This window comes from Aythya fuligula, chromosome W, assembly GCF_009819795.1.
Source record: "Aythya fuligula isolate bAytFul2 chromosome W, bAytFul2.pri, whole genome shotgun sequence".
Classification (NCBI taxonomy): Eukaryota; Metazoa; Chordata; class Aves; order Anseriformes; family Anatidae; genus Aythya; species Aythya fuligula.
This window is the reverse complement of record NC_045594.1, coordinates 1,953,037-1,977,706: the sequence shown is the minus strand read 5'-3', so window position 1 is coordinate 1,977,706 and position 24,670 is coordinate 1,953,037. Positions and strand designations below refer to the sequence as shown.

At 46.5% G+C, this 24,670-nt stretch overlaps 1 protein-coding gene across 1 annotated transcript in view; it reads right to left on the bottom strand.

Annotated features, from left to right (window-relative positions):
- Positions 1–252: 252 nt before the first annotated feature.
- Positions 253–24,670, bottom strand: part of LOC116501266 (nucleolar protein 6-like) — a 53,631-nt gene continuing 29,213 nt past the window's right edge. The window contains 3 exon segments of the mRNA XM_032206787.1: positions 253–273; positions 3,337–3,521; positions 8,165–8,270. Coding sequence (XP_032062678.1) covers positions 253–273; positions 3,337–3,521; positions 8,165–8,270 — 312 coding nt within the window.

Below are 24,670 nucleotides of genomic sequence, written 5' to 3'. Positions count from 1 at the left end.
CCCAGAAAAGGCTGGAGTAGAGAGCCTGAAATCTGCCTCACCAAAGCTTGCTCTTTTGAGAAACCTGTCATCAACTCCTGGCTCTGCATCCTCAGGCCAAAGAAAAAGAGACACTGACTGCATGCTCCTCTTTGTGAGCATTACACTACTTCCAACAAGGCAAGGTGACCTTTGCATGTACCCACGTTTCTTCACTGGCATGTTGGTATATTGGATTTAGGGCCAGATGTAACTTGTAACCCAAACCAAACCCTATTCCAAGTCTATTGTTACCTGTATTAGAGCAAACAGGCAGTAGAAATTAACACTTTGGATGTCGTAATTGAATGGATCAATTAAGTCAACTTAGGATAATTAAAACTGCTTTCCAGGAAAGATCTGCACTCTTCTCTTCTGGAGTCATTGCTGACATCTCTTTGAAGACAGCAAGTTGAGTAGAAGCACAAAGAAGTGCTTTAACTGCAACACACCCTGATGAGTTTCCTGACAAGTGCCTCATTACACTGCCAGATTTGCTGCAGGTCTGTTGACAGCCTCCCCAGGGAGCCTGCTTTCCCCACTGGCCCTTCCAGGGGTCTCCAACTCCCCTTCGAATAAGAAGTCAGCCTCTTGCCAGGTCTCCACGAGAGTCGCTCAGCCCTGACCTCTCTGGAGATGCAGCAGCTCTGGCCCCATGCACACAGGCATCTCCAGCATCTTGGCAGCTGCTGAAAGACTCCATTCAGCTCTAATCCTCCCTTCCAGCATGGGCTGGAGGAAGATTTCAGGCTTAAACTCCATTTCCTACCCAGAACTGTGCCTCCTTGTCCAGGTTTCATAGTGGCAGGTCAAACCCTAGTCATTTAGAGAACGAAGAGGAGCCTGCCCTGAGAATCCATCTCAGATCCAGACACCAGCAGAGAGACTGAAATATTAAGTTGTTCCCAGTCCTCATGCAGGGTATTCCTCCCCCTCCATCTCACAAATCCTGAACCCCAAGAAGTCACAGAATCACAGAATCACAGAATCACAGAATTTCTAGGTTGGAAGAGACCTCAAGGTCATCGAGTCCAACCTCCAACCTAACGCTAACAGCCCTCCACTAAACCATATCCCTAAGCTCTACATCTAAGCGTCTTTTGAAGACTTCCAGGGATGGTGACTCCACCACTTCCCTGGGCAGCCTGTTCCAATGCCTCACAACCCTTTCAGTGAAGAAGTTCTTCCTAACATCTAACCTAAAACTCCCCTGGCTCAACTTAAGCCCATTCCCCCTCGTCCTGTCACCAGGCACGTGGGAGAACAGGCCAACCCCCACCTTGCTACAGCCTCCCTTGAGGTACCTATAGAGAGCGATAAGGTCGCCCCTGAGCCTCCTCTTCTCCAGGCTGAACAAGCCCAGCTCCCTCAGCCGCTCCTCGTAGGACTTGTTCTCCAGGCCCCTCACCAGCTTTGTCGCTCTTCTCTGCACCTGCTCAAGCACCTCCATGTCCTTCTTGTAGCGAGGGGCCCAAAACTGAACACAGTACTCGAGGTGCGGCCTCACCAGAGCTGAGTACAGGGGGACGATCACCTCCCTAGCCCTGCTGGTCACGCTGTTCCTGATACAAGCCAGGATGCCGTTGGCCTTCTTGGCCACCTGAGCACACTGCTGGCTCATATTCAGCCGACTATCAACCATCACTCCCAGGTCCTTCTCTGCCTGGCAGCTTTCCAACCATTCCTCTCCCAGCCTGTAGCTCTGCTTGGGGTTATTGCGCCCCAGGTGCAGGACCCAGCACTTGGCCTTGTTGAACTTCATGCAGTTGACCTCAGCCCATCGGTGCAGCCTATCCAGATCCTCCTGCAGAGCTTTCCTACCCTCAAGCAGATCGACACACGCACCTAACTTGATGTCATCTGCGAACTTACTGAGGGTGCACTCGATGCCCTCGTCCAGATCATCGATGAAGATATTAAAGAGGACCGGCCCCAGCACCGAGCCCTGGGGGACGCCACTAGTGACTGGCCTCCAACTGGACTTGGCTCCATTCACCACGACTCTTTGGGCCCGGCTATCCAGCCAGTTTCTAACCCAACGAAGCGTGCGCCAGTCCAAGCCAAGAGCAGCCAGTTTCTTGAGGAGAATGCTGTGGGAGACGGTGTCAAAAGCCTTGCTGAAGTCAAGGTAGACCACATCCACAGCCTTTCCCTCATCCACCCAGCGCGTCACTCTTTCATAGAAGGAGATCAGGTTCGTCAGGCATGACCTGCCTTTCATAAAGCCATGCTGACTGGGCCTGATCGCCTGCTTCCCCTGCAAGTCTCTCAATGGTCTCTGCAATCTGCCCGGTGAACTTGCAGTTCTCAATCACTTTCCTTCTCAGAAGCAGGAGACCTCCCACCCTGCGCACTGGGCACCTCCTTTCCCTCTCCTCCCCATCCTTCCAGGCAAATGAGCAGCACCACTTCCAGGAGAACTGGGAGAGGATTTTGATGTCTTACTCGAGGTATCTTTGAATTGAGGACCTGCCTTCCAGCAAGCTGCCCCTAGCACAGTTGCTGTGGTGGACTGAGCAATCAATGCATGTTGCAACAAGGGAAATGCCATTCAGGTATTAGGAAATAAACTTTCACCACAGCAGTGATCAAACATTGAGACAGAAGTGGAAAAATGTGGGAAGTCTCCATCCCTGGGGATATCAGCATTCAACAGGACTGGGCTCTATGCAACCTCCTCTAATGTCCAAGCTGGATCAGCTCTGAGTGGGGAACAGGACCAGAGATCTGCACAGCACCTTCTTTCCAAAGCAAGCTCATGGTTCCTGTGTTCTAATACTGCTCACAACACCTCTGCAGGCAGATCACTTGAGAGTCAAGCCAGTTTTTAATGAAAGGGCATCTCTGCCCCTAATCTCCACACATTAACATTTATTCAGCTACTACAAGCACAGCCAGAAAGCCCCAAAAAGAGGCTGCACATATGCTGGCCAGATGTCACATGGATCCCACTGCCACCCAACTCCTTGTGTTTCACCCCAGCTTGCTGAGACTTTAGCATGACCACACCGTGGAAGAGTACTGGGCTGATGACTTTTGGATACTGATGTTTTCCATTTATCCCCTTTACTAACTTCTTCTGTCATCACATGAGTAACCAGCCCCAGAGAAACAAATCTGTGACCAGTATTTGGCCTCAGTGGTGCATGCACCTGTTGGCCTTCCAGCAGTTTCTCTGGGAAGCCTGTGCCAATGCCTCACCAACCCAAGCAGGGAATTTCTTCCTGAAAATCTAAATCTACCCTCACCTGCAACAGTAGGCACTTAATGACCTGAATTAATGACAGACAACCCCCTGTAGCTCCCCAAAGGACTTACTCTCAGCTCCTGGAGGTAGCACTGTACAGGGTCATAATCCACCACAGGAAAGAGGACATTCGCTCCCACGCTGTTCTTCACCACCCCCTGGGAAAACGACTTCACCGGACAGTCCACGCTCTCCAGGTCCTGAGGAATCTGGTTGTAGTTCAGGTGGATGAGGACATTGTGGAGATCCAAAGGAGCTGTGCCAGGGGGAACAATAGCAAGGCCGGGGGATAAGGCAATGGCCCAGCTGAAGTGCATCTACAACAATGCACGCAGCATGGGTAACAAACAGGAGGAGCTGGAAGCCATCGTGCAGCAGGCTATGACTTGGTTGCCATCACGGAGACGTGGTGGGACCAGTCTCATGACTGGAGTACTGCAATGCCTGGCTATAGGCTCTTCAGAAGGGACAGGCAACACAGAAGGGGTGGTGGTGCGGCTCTCTATATTAGAGAGTCTTTCGAGGTTGTAGAACTCGAGGCTGGGAATGACAAGGTTGAGTCCCTTTGGGTTAGGATCGGCAGGAAGGCCAACAAGGCTAGTGTCCTGGTCGGGGTCTGCTATAGACCGCCGAACCAGGATGAGGAGACGGATGAGGAGTTCTACAGGCAGCTGACAGAAGTTGTGAAATCTTCAGCACTTGTTCTCGTGGGGGACTTCAACTTCCCTGACATATCCTGGAAGCACAACACAGCCCAGAGAAAGCAGTCTAGGAGGTTTCTGGAGAGCGTGGAAGATAACTTCCTGACACAGCTGGTTAGTGAACCTACCAGGGGTGGCACCCCACTAGACCTTCTCTTCACAAACAGAGAAGGACTGGTGGAGGATGTGATTGTCGGGAGCTGCCTTGGGCAGAGTGACCACGAAATGGTGGAGTTCTCTATTCTTGGCGAGGCCAGGAAGGGGACCAGTAAAACCGCTGTATTGGACTTTCGGAGGGCTGACTTTGAGCTGCTCAGGACACTGGTTGGTGGAGTCCTTTGGGAGGCGGTTCTGAAGGGCAGGAGTCCAGGAAGTCTGGGCGCTCTTCAAGAGGGAAATCTTAATGGCGCAGGAACAGTCTGTCCCCACATGCCCAAAGACGAGCTGGCGGGGAAGAAGACCAGCCTGGCTGACCAGAAAATTGTGGCTTGAGCTTAGGAGAAAAAAGAGGGTTTATAATCTTTGGAAAAGTGGGCAGGCCACTAGGGAGGACTATAAGGATGTTGCGAGGCTGTGCAGGGACAAAACTAGGAAGGCCAAAGCTCATCTGGAGCTCAATCTGGCTACTGCCATTAAAGATAACAAAAAACGTTTTTATAAATACATCAGCACAAAAAGGAGGACTAAGGAGAATCTCCATCCTTTAGTGGATGCGGGGGGAAATTTAGTTAGAAGAGATGAGGAAAAAGTAGAGGTGCTTAATGCCTTCTTTGCTTCAGTCTTTAGTGGCAATACCTGTTGTTCTCTGGATACCCAGTACCCTGAGCTGGTGGAAGGGGATGGGGAGCAGGATGTGGCCCTCACTATCCACGAAGAACTGTTTGGTGACCTGGTATGGCACTTGGATGTGCACAAGTCGATGGGGCCGGATGGGATCCACCCGAGGGTACTGAGAGAACTGGCAGAGGAGCTGGCCAAGCTGCTTTCCATCATTTATCGGCAGTCCTGGCTATTGGGGGAGGTCCCAGTTAACTGGCGGCTAGCAAACGTGACGCCCATCTACAAGAAGGGCCGGAGGACTGACCTGGGAAACTACAGGCCTGTCAGTTTGACCTCAGTGCCAGGGAAGCTCATGGAGCAGATCCTCCTGAGAGTCATCACACAGCACTTGCAGGGCAAGCAGGCGATCAGGCCCAGTCAGCATGGCTTTATGAAAGGCAGGTCCTGCTTGACAAACCTGATCTCCTTCTATGACAAAGTGACGCACTGGGTGGACGAGGGAAAGGCTGTGGATGTGGTCTACCTTGACTTCAGCAAGGCTTTTGACACTGTTTACCACAACATTCTCCTCAAGAAACTGGCTGCTCTTGGCTTGGACTGGCGCACACTTCGTTGGGTTAGAAACTGGCTGGATAGATGGGCCCAAAGAGTCGTGGTGAATGGAGTCAAGTCCAGTTGGAGGCCGGTCACTAGTGGCGTTCCCCAGGGCTCGGTGCTGGGGCCGGTCCTCTTTAATATCTTCATCGATGATCTGGACGAGGGCATTGAGTGCACCCTCAGTAAGTTTGCAGATGACACCAAGCTATGCTCGTGTGTTGATCTGCTCGAGGGTAGGAAAGCTCTGCAGGAGGATCTGGATAGGCTGCACCGATGGGCTGAGGCCAACTGCATGAAGTTCAACAAGGCCAAGTGCCGGGTCCTGCACCTGGGGCGCAATAACCCCAAGCAGAGCTACAGGCTGGGAGATGAGTGGTTGGAAAGCTGCCAGGCAGAGAAGGACCTGGGAGTGATGGTTGATAGTCGGCTGAATATGAGCCAGCAGTGTGCTCAGGTGGCCAAGAAGGCCAACAGCATCCTGGCTTGTATAAGAAGCAGTGTGGCCAGCAGGTCTACGGAAGTGATCATCCCCCTGTACTCGGCTCTGGTGAGGCCGCACCTCGAGTACTGTGTTCAGTTTTGGGCCCCTCGCTACAAGAAGGACATCGAGGTGCTTGAGCAGGTGCAGAGAAGGGCGACAAAGCTGGTGAGGGGCCTGGAGAACAAGTCCTACGAGGAGCGAATGAGGGAGCTGGGCTTGTTGAGTCTGGAGAAAAGGAGGCTCAGGGGTGACCTTATCGCTCTCTACAGGTACCTCAAAGGAGGCTGTAGTGAGGTGGGGGTTGGCCTGTTCTCCCACGTGCCTGGTGACAGGACGAGGGGGAATGGGCTAAAGTTGTGCCAGGGGAGTTTTAGGTTGGATCTTAGGAAGAACTTCTTTACCGAAAGGGTTGTGAGGCATTAGAATGGGCTGCCCAGGGAAGTGGTGGAGTCTCCATCCCTGGAGGTCTTTAAAAGACGTTTAGATGTAGAGCTTAGGGATATGGTTTAGTGGGGACTGTTAGTGTTAGGTCAGAGATTGGACTCGATGATCTTGAGGTCTCTTCCAACCTAGAAATTCTGTGATACGAGGGCAGAAGACAATTTGCATATAAAAAAAAATAACAAAAATAAATAAATAAATAAATAAATAAATAAATAAAAAACAAGAAACACACAAGACTACAAGACTGGTGCTATTTAATATAGGGCACAGGCAATCAGGAGAGATAGGAGATTTCCCAAGTCAATGTTTGTATTTCATCCTCTTCTCCTTAATGCAGTAAGATCAAAGCTGTAACCAGGACATTGTCAAGAGCAAGGTGGCAGCGCCTGTGGCCATCTCCTGATGGGTAGGATACGTGCTCCCTGCACCAGCAAAGTGCACCTGACTGCTGCGGCCCAAGTGTCCAGCAAGCTAAGCCCTCTGCCAAGGGAGTTGCTCCCTACCCACAGCATGCAGGACTGCCTTTTCTACCCCACTGGGTTCCCAGGTCTGCAGAAAAAGCTATCTGGTGTCCCTGTGACTAAGGGACAGTCCCTAGAGAAGGGCTTTCTTGGGGGGCAAGGTGGTTCCCTCCAGCTACAATCACAGGCCCTGAAAAGGAGGGAGTCAAAGGAAACCCCAAGGAACACAAGGAGCTACAGGACAGCAGGACAGTCCCATCTGTCCAAGTGATTGTCCCAAAGGGCAGCAGCATCTTCCAGCGAGCAGAGGATGAGAACAGGTGTTGGGAATTGGCATAATTGTTCGATCTAAGCTTACTTTAAGCAACCAGGGGTAGGCCTTAGAAATCTCAGGGCCTGCTGTAGCTGAGCAAACCAAGCTGCCAGAGTAACTGTGAGAAGCTCCCACTGCAATGACTCCCACATCACCCAATTAAGGAACTCAGATAATATTGTTATCAGCAGCTGGCCTCAAGGACTAGGTCTACATGACCGTTAAGCACAAAGGGGGTTGTTTTCCTAACTGCTAATCAAAAGGGGGGTTCTTTTCTTGCAGGTGGTGTTATTTTCTTAACGGTTTGTCTGAGTGCTTTTGACCAATAATCTTGTGTGAAACACTGTCCACCCCTGTAAAATTCACTATAAAAGTTGGGCTATTCGGGCAATAAAATGGAGCAGCATGATCTGACTCTGCTGGTGTCTGTCGTGCTTTCGGCCGTGCTTCGCAACAAATGGCGCCCGAACAGGCTGAGACCTGAACTGGACCTGAACAGGACATCGCAGCGGAAGACCTGGACAGGGCCTGAACAGGACATCGCAGCGGGACAGACATCGCACCGGAGCAGGACATTGCAGCACCGGAGCGGACATCGCAGCAGCGCCGGGGCGAACATCGCAGCGCAGCGGGACACCAGCGCAGCGGGACATCAGCGGCGCCGGCACATCCGAACGCAGGTAGAGCAGGGGACCAGCGGCGCCGGGCACCGGGACATCGGCGCAGCGCGAGAGCCAGCGGCGCCGGGACATCAGGGATCAGCAGCGCCGGGCGCCGGGACATCGGCGCGGCGCCGGGATCAGCGGCGCCACGACATCACAGCGCTGAGCCTGAGCCCGACACTGAGACCTCGGAGCGGCGCAGGACATCGGAGCGCCGCTGGAACATCGGAGCGGACATCGGAGCGGACATCGGACCGGCGCCGTAGCCAGACACCGAGCCGCAAACGCTGTACACAGGACTCACGGTGAGATACGCTACTCCCGGTGAGAAACACGGAAAACGTGGTACTCCCGGTGAGAGACGTGAGAAACGGTGGGCCGCGGGTGCTCACGGTGAGAGACGCGGTACTCACGGTGAGAGACACGGGGCACGGTGGGATGCGGGGACACGGGGACTCACGGTGAGAGACGCGGGAAACGGAACCGCGCAGGAAATCGAAGTAATCGCGGGACATTGAAGTGATCGCGGTAGCGGTGAAAGGGACGATAATCCTCGCACCTGCACTCTGACAGGTGAACGGAACATAAACGCACAATCCCCGCACCCGGGAGTGCCTATAGACGGTCCCTGCCAGTCACTTGTCTCGCAAAGGTTGTAACAGCATAAACAAAGGGATGGAGAGACAAGCGGCATATGATTTGCTCAAATGTTTCTTAGAAAAACGAGGCACGCAGGGTATAAACTGCAAAAAGGAGTTACCAGGATTGTTAGCATATGGCGTGGCACAGGGTTGTTTTATCAATCCGGATACAGTTTTTGAACAAGCAGAGTGGCGCAAATTCGGGGACAAATTGTTTAATGAAGTTATTACAGAATCACAGAATCACAGAATTTCTAGGTTGGAAGAGACTTCAAGATCATCGAGTCCAACCTCTGACCTAACGCTAGCAGTCCCCACTAAACCATATCCCTAAGCTCTACATCTAAACATCTTTTGAAGACTTCCAGGGATGGTGACTCCACCACTTCCCTGGGCAGCCTGTTCCAATGCCTCACAACCCTTTCAGTAAAGAAGTTCTTCCTAACATCTAACCTAAAACTCCCCTGGCTCAACTTAAGCCCATTCCCCCTCGTCCTGTCACCAGGCACGTGGGAGAACAGACCAACTCCCACCTTGCTACAGCCTCCCTTGAGGTACCTATAGAGAGCGATAAGGTCGCCCCTGAGCCTCCTCTTCTCCAGGCTGAACAAGCCCAGCTCCCTCAGCCGCTCCTCGTAGGACTTGTTCTCCAGGCCCCTCACCAGCTTCGTCGCCCTTCTCTGCACCTGCTCAAGCACCTCGATGTCCTTCTTGTAGCGAGGGGCCCAAAACTGAACACAGTACTCGAGGTGCAGCCTCACCAGAGCTGAGTACAGGGGGACGATCACTTCCCTAGCCCTTCTGGTCACACTGTTTCTGATACAAGCCAGGATGCCGTTGGCCTTCTTGGCCACCTGAGCACACTGCTGGCTCATATTCAGCCGACTATCCACCATCACTCCCAGGTCCTTCTCTGCCTGGCAGCTTTCCAACCATTCCTCTCCCAGCCTGTAGCTCTGCTTGGGGTTATTGCGCCCCAGGTGCAGGACCCGGCACTTGGCCTTGTTGAACTTCATGCAGTTGGCCTCAGCCCATTGGTGCAGCCTATCCAGATCCTCCTGCAGAGCTTTCCTACCCTCGAGCAGATCGACACACGCGCATAGCTTGGTGTCATCTGCAAACTTACTGAGGGTGCACTCAATGCCCTCATCCAGATCATCGATGAAGATATTAAAGAGGACCGGCCCCAGCACCGAGCCCTGGGGGACTCCACTAGTGACTGGCCTCCAACTGGACTTGGCTCCATTCACCACGACTCTTTGGGCCCGGCTATCCAGCCAGTTTCTAACCCAACGAAGCGTGCGCCAGTCCAAGCCAAGAGCAGCCAGAAATGGCTTATTAATGACAATAAGACTGCTAAAAAATTATTGAAGCCTTGGAAAGCAGTCACTAATGCCTTAGCTGCACATCAGGCTGAGCAGAGACTCGCTGCTGCCGCTACAGAGCGACTGGGACTGCCAGGAAAAGCTGGTAGTGTTAACCCTCAACAGGGAGAGATGGAGGGAGCTGGGGATTGCCCATTGCCCCCTTCAGTGAGAACAATAACGTTGCCATCCTCTGAATCGTCATCGGTGCCCCCGCCATCGCCAGCACCACTACCGACTCCTACTCACGAAAGTGGGGAAATGGACGAGGAAATAAGAGAGCAAAAACCAGAAAGAAAAAACACAAGCCCGTTTACAGACGGTGTTCAACAGAGGCAGAGGATGTGGAATCAAATACCAAATGAGGCCCTACGCGAGGGTGAACACGACATAGCTACACAATTGACTCCCGAGGCCTTCCCGGTAATATATTCACCACCGGACGCCCAGGGTAATATTACGGTTAATCTAGTGAATTTGGACTGGAAATTGTTAACTCAGCTGCGGTCCACAGTAAATGACTCAGGTCTGAAAGGTGAACCTACGAGACAGATGCTGGACTACATTTGGGGAACAAATATTTTGCTTCCAGGAGACATATGTAGCATAATGAAGCTAATTTTGACCCAACACCAGCAGCTCTTATTTAATGCCCATTGGCACGCTGCTTGTCAAGAAGCAGTCGCAGTGATAAGAGCACCGGGGGACCCTTTACATGGGGTCACGCTGGAAGAGTTGATGGGGATAGGACCGTATTTTAGGACAGAAGCACAGGCATTGCTGGGACCTGATAAAGCCAAGGAATCAATGAAAACGGCCAGAAGAGCATTGGATCGAATAAAAGGGCCAGGGGGAATACCTTCCTACATGGGAATCAAACAGGGTAGAGAGGAACCATTTGGGCTTTTTATTGATTGTGTTGCAAACGCAATACAGGCGGCAGGGGTGCCCGATTACCTTAAGGGCATGATATTAAAACAGTGCGCAATTCAGAATAGCAACCCCTCTACTTGCAATATATTGGCTTCCTTACCCGGGACATGGACAATCGAGGAAGGGTTAGAAAGAATGGCTCAGGTACCAGCAGGCCCACAGGCTATGTTAGTAGAAGCAGTAAAGCAATTAAGTGACAGTATGAAAGAACAGGCACAGGCTGTGAAACAGCATGTTCACTCTACACAGAGTCAGGTCCTTGCAGCTCTTGCTCCTTTGAAAACCGCCGGTTCACGCTCTGGTGGTCGAGTACCACCCCCTAGTGGCCAATCCCACACCGCTGCCGATGTTATCGTTGTGGTGCTTTTGGACACGTGAGATGAAACTGCAGAGCTGGGGCAGTATGGTGCCCAAATTGTCAGTCGAATAATCACAATGAAGCGGCATGTCGATGCAACGTGCCGGGAAACGGCCGGAACAGCAGGAAGAGTCACCCCGCGACGACACAAAACGCGGCCGCATACACAGCTACACCGAGGGGAAACCCGTTCCTCTCCGACCAGCCACGAGAGGAAGCCTCGGCTTGGACCTGGCAACAGCAGTAGATTGCACGTTGATGGATTCAAAACCTGTTTGCATTGCTACAGGTGTCAAAGGACCAATTTGTATTAATGGACAAGCTGTGGGCGCATTACTTATAGGGAGGTCATCAGTGACCATGCTGGGACTACAAGTATTGGTGGGACTTATTGATAAAGACTATCAAGGAGAAATTCAAATAATGGCCCAGACGTTGTTTCCACCGTTATTTGTGCCTAAGGGCACCAAGGTAGCACAATTGGTTCCCTTATCACATCTTGCGGAAGCCATTTTGCCCACGCAGGAGCAACCGCGAGGGCAAGGAGCATTTGGCTCTACGGGAAATGTGGCTTTGTTAACTGTGGGGTTACAGCAAAGACCACGACACATGGTCACGGTGCAGTATAAAGAAGAAACCATAAGAATCAATGCCTTACTTGACACAGGAGCCGATGTATCTATAATCAACACACAAAATTGGCCGCAGCATTGGCCAACATCTGAAACCAATACCACGGTAGCCGGGGTCAGAGGAATGACACTTGCCCGTCAGTTACCACCCCTGCGGTGGACAATAGGGGACAAAGTGGTGAAATGTTGTGTATCTGTTATTCCGTTGCCTGACGGGGTGCACGCACTAATAGGGCGGGACATCCTCGCTCAAGTGGGGATGGTCCTTACCTCAGAACACCCTTTTTAGATATGGCCATTGTTTGGACTTTCCCGATCCCGCTCCGGTGGAAGAATGATAATCCAGTGTGGGTCTGATTCAAAGATCGAAGCCGAAATTCCTTTAAGTGGTATATTCTTTATTGCAGCGCTGGATGCACGGGGGATCTCTCCACCTATCGTGCATACCCAAAGTGGAAAGCAGTCTTGAATTTATACAATCAATCTATCAATATTCTACAAGTGCCTATACATATTCATTACCTATCCCCGCCTTCCCTCGCTTCTCATGCTAATTAGCCTTTTGGCACCTTGCGCCTGCGTAGAGCCTTCCAAGAATTGTGGGCAGGGGTCTTTGGGACGTGGGCAGGGGTCTTTGGGAGGAAGACCCCGAGTCTTCCTCACAGTGTACTTTTCACCTTTGGTCAGGAATCTGCTGAATTGGCAGGTTTCTTAATTGCAAGAGCTGGTTGTTGCTAATTCTTCCGTTTGTTGTATCTTTATAATGAATTCCAATGTCCAGTTTTGAGATTTATAGTCCTTACGTTTGTTTCTCTGTCCGTCTGCCGCTTCCTTATCATGAGTTCCAGTGTCTTGTTTCGAGATATACAGTCCATGTCTGGGGATTGTCCTTGCCTCCCCAATACCTCCCCAATACCTCCTTAATCAATCCCCCCTTTTCTTTTCCCATGCAAATTCTTTTGCATCAGATACTTTCATTATTTACAGTAACACAACAAAGCAGGCATCTAAACAACATGCACACAAATATTCCTAACACTACTAATACAATTAGAGCAATGAATACTTGTTTCAACCATTGGAAATTGGGCAACCAGGAGGTTAACTTATTCCATATTTCACTAAAACTCCATGAAAGATCATCTTTACTGATCTCATGTAGGATCCTGGTCTGCTTCCATATTTCTTCCAGGTCGGTAGAGATCCTTCCACTCTGATCTACATACATACAACAACTTGTGTTTATTACTGTACAGACTCCCCCTTGAGTGGCCAGTAACAAGTCTAGGGTCATCCGATTTTGTAATACTACCTGTGATAAACTAGATATCTCTTCTTGTTGAGCCTTTATAGCATACAGAATTTTGTTTTCTAACTTCTCTATAATTGCAGAAATATTAACTATTGCCTTTTCCAATTCACTCACTCCTAACCATGTGATAAACCATCACACAAAACTATGAAAAGGGGTGTGTCTCTCTATCAATGGATTGTTAATTTTTCATCTGATTCTCCGGATATGATTTCTCAAGTAACCTCGAGGCACTACATCATGTACTGTCATATTGGGGACTACCGCTCCAAGAGTGCAAGTTCCCTTCCAATTCTCAGGCAAGACCTTACGGGCTGTATCATTGCATAGCCAATACCACCCTTTTCCTTCTGGAACCGTCCAGCTGGTTGAATTTGCCCAGCCGCTAGTCGTACTAATATCAATTGTTCAATTACAAGATGTCTGATTTCCCACATAAGTAGTATCCGTATTTATACAATGCTGTTTTCCTATACCCTTAGGCGGGTTACACCTTTGTACACATACATAATAGGATTCTAACGGCATGAAGCTACTCACTTCTAGTTCCAAAACTGCTTAATATTTTCGACCCCAAGATGTGTTTTCCCACAAATTAGTCCAAGATAAATTTGCAGGCAACGGAATCCTGATTAACGATACACCCTTATTCCCATGCTGTGGCAGATGGGTGCATACCCAACAGTTCGTCTTATTAGTTACTTGAGAAATTGTTTGTATTAAGGTCAGGTGTAAGTTCTCATCCCAAGTTGCCCACCCCGAATCCGAGAACCGCACCCCTGCAATCATTAGGATCTGGAAAACCGTAATTTTGTTGGTCCAATTGGAGTGGTGGTCTATATCCTCGCCGGGACCTTCTTCACCCTTGAATTGTGGATCCAAGCTGCTTGCTTCTTAATCTTAATGGCGGTGTGTGTTGTCAGTAATACTTGGTATGGTTCCGTCCACTTTCCTTCCATTTTTCCTGTAGGGGTTGTCCTGAAAAAGTCTTTATATATATATAATCCCCGAGCTTAAAGGGGTGGATTGGTTGATCCAACCCTCTAGCCCTGGTCCCTAAAACAAATTTATGTACTTTATTTAATTGTTTCTGAAGTTCAGTTATATAAGCATATAAATATTCTGATCCTAACTGCATTAGGTCCTCTCCACTAAATAGAAATTGCTATGGCCTTCCATATAAGATTTTGAAGGGACTCAAATTCCCTTTTATTCTAGGTTTAACTCTAATTCCAAGTAATGCTAAAGGGAGGGATTGAGGCCATGACAAATTAGCTTCTTATCCAATTTTAGCTATTTATTGTTTAATTAAATGGTTCATTTTTTCTACCTGTCCACTTGCCTGTGGTCTATAAGGAGTATGCAGTTGCCAATCTATCTTTAGAATCTTACTTATCTGTCCTACCACTTGTGCACAAAAATGTGAAACTCTATCAGAAGACATTGCTACTAGAATCCCAAAGCATGGTATTATTTCATTTAACAAGACTTTAACCACTTCTCTTGCTTTGTTTGTTCGACAGGGAAAGGCTTCAGGCCTTCCTGAAAACGTGTCAGTCAGAACCAGTAATAATGATACCCCCCTTTTCTAGGGAGTTCTGAAAAATCAATTTGCCACTGTTGCCCCAAATAATTTCCTTTACCAATTATTCCAAATTTTATTCTATTCTTGGTATTGGGGTTACTGTGTAAGCAAATGCTACATTGTTGAGTCCCACTAATGTCTGACTCAGGCTCTTATGCAGTGTGCCAGCTCCCCAATACGTTTTATTGTGTTCTGTAAGAACTATGGGCCATGTCAAACTAGAGGGTATTACTATGTGGTTATCTTTTAAATATACTCATCCATCTGGTTTCATTTTACCTTTCAAATCTTCAATTAATTTTAAGTCTTCTTTTGTATAATTTGGATATAGTTTGGATTTTACCGTCTGGTATCAAAGACAATGCCTTCACCTCAGTTATTTCAGCTGCCTGCTTAGCCTCTGCCAATCGATTTCCAATTTCAAAATCGGTGTTCCCCTTTTGGTGTCCCTGACAATGCATGATAGCTACCTTTTCTGGTTGTTTTACAGCCTCTAACAATTTTAAAATTTCTTCAGCATACTTTATGTGTTTTCACTGAGCGGTCAGCAATCCATGTTCTTTCCAAATTGCTCCATGAGCATGTACCACGCTGAATGTATATTTAGAATCTGTCCAAATATTTACCCTTTTTCCCGCTGCCAGTTCCAATGCTCTCGTGAGAGCAACTATCTCCGCCTTTTGAGCTGATGTTCCAGGGGGTAAAGGCTTAGACTCGATTACCTGCTGAGTAGTTGTTATAGCATATCCAGCTTTACGTTGTCTTTGCGTAACAAAACTGCTCCCATCCGTGAACCAAGTTTCTTCTGCATCTTCCATAGGCTCCTCCTTAAGGTCTGGTCGGCTGGAATACACAGTCTCTATAGTTTCTAAACAATCGTGAATCACAGCTTGTGCCGGAGCATCACTAAGAAAAGAGGCTAGATTCACAATATTAGTTATCACAATTTCCACGTTGTCCTGTTCTACCAATATTGCTTGATATTTCAAAATCATCAATTCTTGTTTAAGTTGTTTAAAGACTTTTTGTGCTTCTCCAGTCCAGACTAACTTTGACTGGTTAATCTTTATCAATTCACATAGAGGCTTTACCAATAGTCCATAATTATAAATCCAAAGGCGACACCAACCTGTCATTCCTAAAAAGGTTTGTAGCTCCTTTACCATTTGAGGTTCTGGAGTCCGGCAAATGACTTCCTTATGTTCAGTTCCTAGTTCTCGTTGTCCTTCCGAAATTTCAAATCCCAGATAGGTCACACTTTGTTGAGCCAGCTGGACTTTCTGTCAAGAGACTTGATATCCATTTAAACCCAGAAAATTAAGACGACTTATAGTCCATTGAATACAACTCCCTTTAGTCTCGGTAGCTATTAAGAGATCATCTACATATTGTAACAAAGCACCTTCAGTGTCCGGAGGCATCCATGTTTCAAGTTCCCTTGCTAATTGGTTTCCAAAAATAGTGGGGCTATTCTTGAATCCTTGAGGTAGTAATGTCCACGTAAGCTGCGTCTTTCTGCCTGAATCGGGATTTTCCCATTCAAAGGCGAATAGGTTTTGGCTTTCTGTGGCTAAGCCTAGGCAGAAGAAGGCATCTTTTAAATCCAGTACGGTAAACCAGACTTGACTATTCTTTAATTTAGTCAGCAAAGTATAAGGGTTTGCCACTACTGGATGTATATCCTCAGTGATTTTATTTATGGCCCTCAAATCCTGAACTAGCCTATAGCTTTTTCATCTGCCTTTTTAATTGGCAATATGGGTGCATTGTATTCTGATTCGCATTCAATAATCTACACTGTAAAAATTTATTAATTATCTCTTTAATTCCTTTCCTATCTTCTATCCTCAAAGGATATTACTTAACCTTAATGGGTTTCTCTCCTGGCTTTAATTTAATAATTATTAAGGTCACATTTTTATCTCTTTCAGGGACTTCAGTAGCCCAAACTCCTGGACATACTTGATCTGTGATCTCTAAAGGTATTTCACTTTTAGGGTCAGTTTGTATTAGTGCCAAGCTTAACACATTTGTTAGTTGTTCTTCTCCTATTCTTAATTCCATTTTCCCTTTTTCAAAGACAATTTCTGCTCCTACTTGCTCTAATAAATCTCTACCTAAGAGTGCCCATGAGGAGTTAGGCATATATAAAAATCTGTGTATGCCCCATTGTTTCCCTAACTTGTACTTCAAAGGATCACAAAAATAAGCCTTTTCAGTTACACCTTGTCCTGGTTTCAGTTAGAACAGAGTTAATTTTCTTCCTAGTAGCTGGTACAATGCTGTGTTTTGGCTTAGGATGAGAAGAGTGCTGATAACACCCCGATGTTTTAATTGTTGCAGAGCAGTGCTTATACCAAGCCAAGGACATCTCAGCCTTTTGCCCTGTCCTGCCAACAGGCAGGCTGGGGGTGCAGTAAGAGCTGGGAGGGGACAGACCCAGGACAGGTGACCCAAACCAGCCAGAGGGGTATTCCATACCATCTGACGTCAGGCTAAACAATACATAGGGGTGGCTAGCCGGGGGGAGGGGGCCGGACTGCTCGGGGTTAGGCTGGGCATCGGTCAGCGGGTGGTGAGCAATTGCATTGTGCATCACTTGTTTGTACACATTATTAGTAGTGGTACTATTATCATCATTGTATTATTATTATTATTATTATTATTATTATTATTATTATTATTATTATTATTATTATTATTATTATTATTATTATTATTTTGTCTTATTAAACTGTCTTTATCTCAACTCACGGGCTTCACTTTCCATTTCTCTCCCCCGTCCCAGAGAGGGAGGGGGAGGGTGAGCGAACAGCTGTGTGGTGTTTAGCTGCCGGCCGGGTTAAACCACGACACATCTTTTACCCTAACATAATAATTCTGTGAAGGCATTAATGCTTGATTTAGAACTGAATATGTTGCCCCATATCAATAAGAAATTTCACTTCCATTCCTCCCCTAGCTTCATTATAACCAGTGGAGGATCCGCTAGGGTAGATTCCCCAAGTCCCTGTTATTCCTGTTGAAATCAGGGGTCGATTACCCTAGGAAAAGGCTAGTCAATTTGTCCTCCAAAGCCAGGTCCAAACCGTTTTGTTTTATTTATTTATTTATTTATTTATTTATTTATTTATTTATTTTCATTACATTTCAGAGTTGGTCCAAAAATTCCATAGGGGTTTCTTTTAGACCTTGTTGGAAGCATATTCTCAATTCCCAATTCATCCAGGTTTTAGTATTTACTTAACCGTTCATAATTTTCAGGATGATTCGGGTCTTAGTGGGGGTCGGTCAGGGGAATGCAATTGTCCACAGTTCCCTGAGCGGTCCCATCGGCAATCTGAGTTCGCACATGTGTGGTGTAAATGCCTGAAGTAACTAGGAAAATAAAACTAACATTCACATTTTTAGGAAAAGGTACAGCATTGAAGAGGCTTTCAGGGTAGGGCATAACTGCATTATCTGAGCGTTCCCTAGGCTCCCAACCTTTGATGCTATCGCGCTGGGGAAACTTGGTGTGCTAGCTCTAAGGAACAGCACGGAGCGTAGAGTGGAGTGGAGACACCACGGCTAGGCTCTGTAATCAGATGGGGCCTCGATTGTTCTTGTGCACACAGCTGCACTTTTTGCCACCCTAAGCCAAAGACCTGTCATGTTTTGACAAATGCTGTACCCTAGTGTACTTTTTGCTCATTATAATATCATTATAATACCAAAACACACCTCCATCCCAAAAGCTACCCGCCTCCAAGGTGCGACCACCCCTCACTGAGCATGCGCTCTGAATTCCTCGGAGCCTATTACTTTAAACGGAGACGGGAAAACTTTACACCAATCATAACTAAGATATGCTTGACTAGAGCCACTCAAGCTCCACCTAAAAGATAGAAAATAATATAAATTGGCCCAAGAGAAAGGGGATGTTAGGGAAGATACCACCGTCAGGGGAGATACCATCCCGAGGACAACATCCTTAGGACCTCCTGACTTTTGGGATCAGTCGACGGGCTGAGCCTCTCTTCCCCCCCCATTGGGACGCCTTTGGGTGAGATCTGAATACTTGCTTATAAACCTCTATAGAGTCTTTGATCCTTTTAACGCGTTTATTTCTAGGCTGCGCACCTGTAACATCTATAACACCTGTAACATCTATAACACCTGTAACATCTATAACACCTGTAACACCTGTAACATCTATAACATCTATAACATCTATAACATCTGTAACACCTGTAACATCTATAACATCTGTAACACCTGTAACATCTGTAACACCTATAAACACCTGTAACATCTATAACATCTATAACACCTATAACACCTGTGTATTTTATGCATACTAACTTGCTTTTGCAGACAGTCACTATCGCCGGCAATCCAAAAGAACCTGATTATCTGTTGCTGTAATAAACCATACTTGATTGCATTGTGATAACTCTCATTGAGTGCAACGAGGGTGAGGGTGGTTATCCGTGATAGTTCAGTGTTCTGAATCTAACCAGACCCCCAGGCGGTTAATGCATTTTTGGTGAATGTCCGAGCGGACCCCCAGATGGTTAATGCGTTTTTGGTGAATGTCTGAACGGACCCCCAGGCCGTTAATGCGTTTTTGGTGAATGTCTGACTGGACCCCCAGGCGGTTAATGTGTTTTTGGTGAATGTCCGACTGGTTCAGTAACCTGAATCTGACCGGGCCCGTAACGGTTAATCAGCTACACCCCTTAACGCGACAGTAAAATTGGCGTAGTCGGCAGGATTGCTATGGATAAACGTCTGCAAAAATACAAATGTGCCCCTTCCCAGGCAGGGAAGGAGTTTTCCCAAAAGTTTTGGAAAGATGAGGAGAAAGTGGTAGAGTGCATTGAGCATTGTCAGGCTTCACGAAAGATTGGTCAAAGAAAGGGTAAAGGTGCAATTTGTGCTGTGTTAGGAGCCTGTTTGTCTTGTGCTCGGCAAAAAGCTAAGGAAACTCCTGCTCCCAAACTGATCTCTGATGCGGAACATACAGCTTTGAAATCAGGGAATGAGGTGTTGAAGTCATCATTGGCCTTTGAAAGGGAGACGGGAAAAACATTAGGAATCAGAGTGGATAAACTTTTGGATGAAAATAATAAACTTTCCATTGAGAATGACAAACTTGTGACTGAAAATGATAAACTTGTGAGTGAAAATAATCATCTTAAACAATTGCTGGAGAGGGTTAGTCATCTGTTAAATAAAGTACAGCCTTGCGCTCCGGTCAAGCAGATTCGTGGAGTGCTGCATAGTGCAGAACCTGAAAGCTGGGACAGTGATTTCTGGTCTGACAGTGATGATGGTGTTGAAGAGATTTCTGATTCTGAACCTCAATCGATTTCCTTGAGACCTTTGGTTAAGACTGAGACTACTGTTGATGATAATGATGAAATCCGTACTACTGTGCAAACGATTCCGTTGTCACCAGCAGAGTTGGTTAAAATACAGGAGAAGTTCTCAAGGCGGTCAGGGGAATCAGAAGTTGAGTATGTGTGTCAAGTTTCTCTTAAAGGAGGAGATCGAATGATGTTGTGTAAGGAAGAAGTAGGAGGCTTTTGGAGACCTGGAGTATTTTTAACCACCACACCAGGAGCTGACTTGGCTGTAGCAGTACAGAAAGCAGCCTGCATTCAGGCAATATATGAAAGAGATAAATTAAGGAATTCCCCAATGTTAGCTCCTATTGACCCGGTTCAATTAACCCCTCTCATCCGTGGACTCCCTGATTGTCTTAAGATGTTTGTAGAAAACACCCAAGATCACATACTAGCTGCTTGTAGGGATGATGATAGTGGTTGTAGGCGAAATCCTAACTCCCCTATTCCCACCTGGAGTGAATTGGTACAAGACATAGATAAATCCCAGATACCCCAAATTCAAAGAGAGGTTCAAACCTAATAGGGAACAGAGTGAGTTGTGGTGTCGGCAAAAAAAAACTCTTGTCCCCGGGGAGGGCAGTGAGCCACCCTGCTCAGCGGGTATTAGCAATTCAATGGCTCTCTAATGAACACTCTGACCCTATAATTGCCATTCCTGTTGAACCCCCAAAAATATTGGTAAATTTTCTTATTGATACCAGGACCCAAATGTCAGTAATTACACATGAGACAGCACAAACCCTGAGCATAACACCTGGTCAACGCAGGGTTAAATTCATGGGAATCAATGGTGTGGAAAAACAATGCCCCACTGCAAAAATTTCACTCTGGTTGCCAGAGGAACAAAAATTAACCAGAATAGAAGTATTAGTTGGTGCTGCATATACTAATATTTTAGGATTTGACATACTGCATGGTCGTATGTGGAAACTCCCTGATGGAACTGTGTGGAGTTTCGCGACACATCAAAGGGATTCAGGCACCATGAGACTGAGCCTGTTACAAACATCCATACCCTTATCCCCTGCTAAAATCATTAATGATCGGCAATATCTGTTGTCAGCAGCAGTATTTACGGGGATTGACGGGGTGGTAACAGAATTGGAAAAAAGAGGCATTATTAAAAGGACCCATTCACCTTATAATTCACCAGTGTGGCCAGTAAAGGAACCAACCAGGCAATGGCATTTTACAGTGGATTACAGACAGTTGAATGCTAACACTATACCTTTGACTGCCGCAGTTCCAAACATGGCAGAGATAGTGAAAGCCCTCTGTGTATCTAACAGTAGTAATAGTGCTAACTACTCCCAAGTATTTCTATGCATGGGAAATCAAAGATTGCTATTTCACCCTCTTTCTAACCCTGCCGGTTGAATACAACCGAGCATATTTTATTTTCTTTTGTGTTCACAGGAACCCTGAGCAAACTGTATATGGACAGCTGGAAGATGACGAATCAACAGTTTGGATTAATAATGCCATGCTTTACCCTGACCTTGATGCAATTACAGACCTTAAAGGAAACTTAACTACTGTGGCTGTGCATGGAGCTGAGGTGTTTCACCATGGCATCTAACCATGTATTGTCACAGTATAGCACAGTCACTGGAACATCTCAAAACAGAAAGGACCTAAATCACTCTACTTTAGTTCTACATGGAAACAAAATATTTTCAAAAGATGAATGGAGTTGGAATGATTCTCTAAGAATGGCTGAACTTCAAGCCATGTCTGGACAGACAATACAAATTGGTTTCCGAATAACTAACCGATCCACTTATAATCGGCTGACTGAAATTAAGACAGTATACATTGATTCACCAAACCTATAATTGTGTACTGTCTTTGGGGTTACAGAGGCACAGAATAAGAAGCCTCTGCCTCCGCAGATATTTGAAAACGAACCGACTCATCCTCCCATTGGTCTAACTCCTTCCATCTTCAATACAGGCCCTTACATAATTCAACAACAAATTCTCTTTGACCCTAGTTGGTCCCTAAAAGAGGGCCACGGGATGCAACTGGGTTATTAGGGACAGGATTAGGTATATTAAATAGCATTGATGCTGAGGTTTTAATGAGTAGAGTAACTGCTACTACAGATGACCTAAGGAAACTGGCCTTATTGGCTTTAGGAGCAAATCAATGGCTTCTATCAATTAATTGTAAATGCCCTTGGAAAAGCCCAAGGCAATACCTCCCTTGCCTTGAGCTGTATCCAAGCACAGTTATGGATACAATCTGTAGCAGCAGCTATTATTGGAGAGGGAGAAGGAGGAACTTTGCCCACTGAAATTCAAAAATTGATTTGGGATAATGCTTCAGAATTTGAAAAGGAATTTCAAGCATGATGGCAATTAGTCAACTTTACCCATTATGCAGAAAATGATAAAATTGTTGCCTTCGTACTTACTATAAGCAATGCCACCGTATACAATGTATATCCAATCATTGCATTAGGACTCAATCATAATGGAACTATACTTTATCCTAAAGAGCATAAAGTATGGGCCCATCAAAAGGGAGGAAAGTGGCAAACAATTGATGTAAATGCATGTCTGGAATCCCAAGACATTTGTCTTGACACTGAGCAAAATATTTGCCACTTTGAGATACATCCTAATGAAACCCTTGAAACTGTACTTGTATATATTGGGAAAGGTTGTGTTTGCATGAGGACTCATTGTGATTCTATAGTCGTAGATAATGCAGTGGTAGATATCAATAATCACTCTAATGTTTGTGTTTGCAATTTTACCAAAATTCTAGGATGTGATTTTAAATACTCAGCTCCTGTCACTTCTTATCAACTTATTGCATCTAATTATATTCTGCTTCATGAACTGCTGCCTACTCCTATTGGAATGAACCTTACCTTGGTGAAGAAATTGCTGGTACATGAGGACCTGAAGCAGCTGATGACACAGGTCCGAGAAAATGGACAAAAGACTCTGTTTACTGTCCATCATGATGCACAAGAAATACATCGAGTGATGGAAGGAGTAAAGAGAGATGAGAGACACCGTTGGTGGGACACTTTGTTTGGATGGTCGCCAGCTGCCAAGGGAATCTTCAACAAGATGCTTCACCCTGTTATTGTTCTGCTAATACTCACTGTATTATGTTTTATACTGACAATTAGTTTGTATGTTAAACTCTGGTTTATGATGAAACACTTAGCATCTCTACACAATGTACATACACTCGATAAACCTCAATCCGAGAATGTATGTGATATCCCCGACATATTCCAACTGTTGTGAAGCTTGAGTGACTATAGTCACGGGGTGGATTATGTGGTGTAAATGCCTGAAGTAACTAGGAAAATAAAACTAACATTCACATTTTTAGGAAAAGGTACAGCATTGAAGAGGCTTTCAGGGTAGGGCATAACTGCATTATCAGAGCGTTCCCTAGGCTCCCAACCTTTGATGCTATCGCGCTGGGGAAACTTGGTGTGCTAGCTCTAAGGAACAGCACGGAGCGTAGAGTGGAGTGGAGACACCACGGCTAGGCTCTGTAATCAGATGGGGCCTCGATTGTTCTTGTGCACACAGCTGCACTTTTTGCCACCCTAAGCCAAAGACCTGTCATGTTTTGACAAATGCTGTACCCTAGTGTACTTTTTGCTCATTATAATATCATTATAATACCAAAACACACCTCCATCCCAAAAGCTACCCGCCTCCAAGGTGCGACCACCCCTCACTGAGCATGCGCTCTGAATTCCTCGGAGCCTATTACTTTAAACGGAGACGGGAAAACTTTACACCAATCATAACTAAGATATGCTTGACTAGAGCCACTCAAGCTCCACCTAAAAGATAGAAAATAATATAAATTGGCCCAAGAGAAAGGGGATGTTAGGGAAGATACCACCGTCAGGGGAGATACCATCCCGAGGACAACATCCTTAGGACCTCCTGACTCTTGGGATCAGTCGACGGGCTGAGCCTCTCTTCCCCCCCCATTGGGACGCCTTTGGGTGAGATCTGAATACTTGCTTATAAACCTCTATAGAGTCTTTGATCCTTTTAACGCGTTTATTTCTAGGCTGCGCACCTGTAACATCTATAACACCTGTAACATCTATAACACCTGTAACACCTGTAACATCTATAACATCTATAACATCTATAACATCTGTAACACCTGTAACATCTATAACATCTGTAACACCTGTAACATCTGTAACACCTATAAACACCTGTAACATCTATAACATCTATAACACCTATAACACCTGTGTATTTTATGCATACTAACTTGCTTTTGCAGACAGTCACTATCGCCGGCAATCCAAAAGAACCTGATTATCTGTTGCTGTAATAAACCATACTTGATTGCATTGTGATAACTCTCATTGAGTGCAACGAGGGTGAGGGTGGTTATCCGTGATAGTTCAGTGTTCTGAATCTAACCAGACCCCCAGGCGGTTAATGCATTTTTGGTGAATGTCCGAGCGGACCCCCAGATGGTTAATGCGTTTTTGGTGAATGTCTGAACGGACCCCCAGGCCGTTAATGCGTTTTTGGTGAATGTCTGACTGGACCCCCAGGCGGTTAATGTGTTTTTGGTGAATGTCCGACTGGTTCAGTAACCTGAATCTGACCGGGCCCGTAACGGTTAATCAGCTACACCCCTTAACGCGACAACTCAGGTTGTTTTAAGAGTTAACTGCTTTTCTGTTTCTGTGACAACTCTCTCAGACCCATTGTGGTCCCTTTGCCCCAAAGGGCTAACAC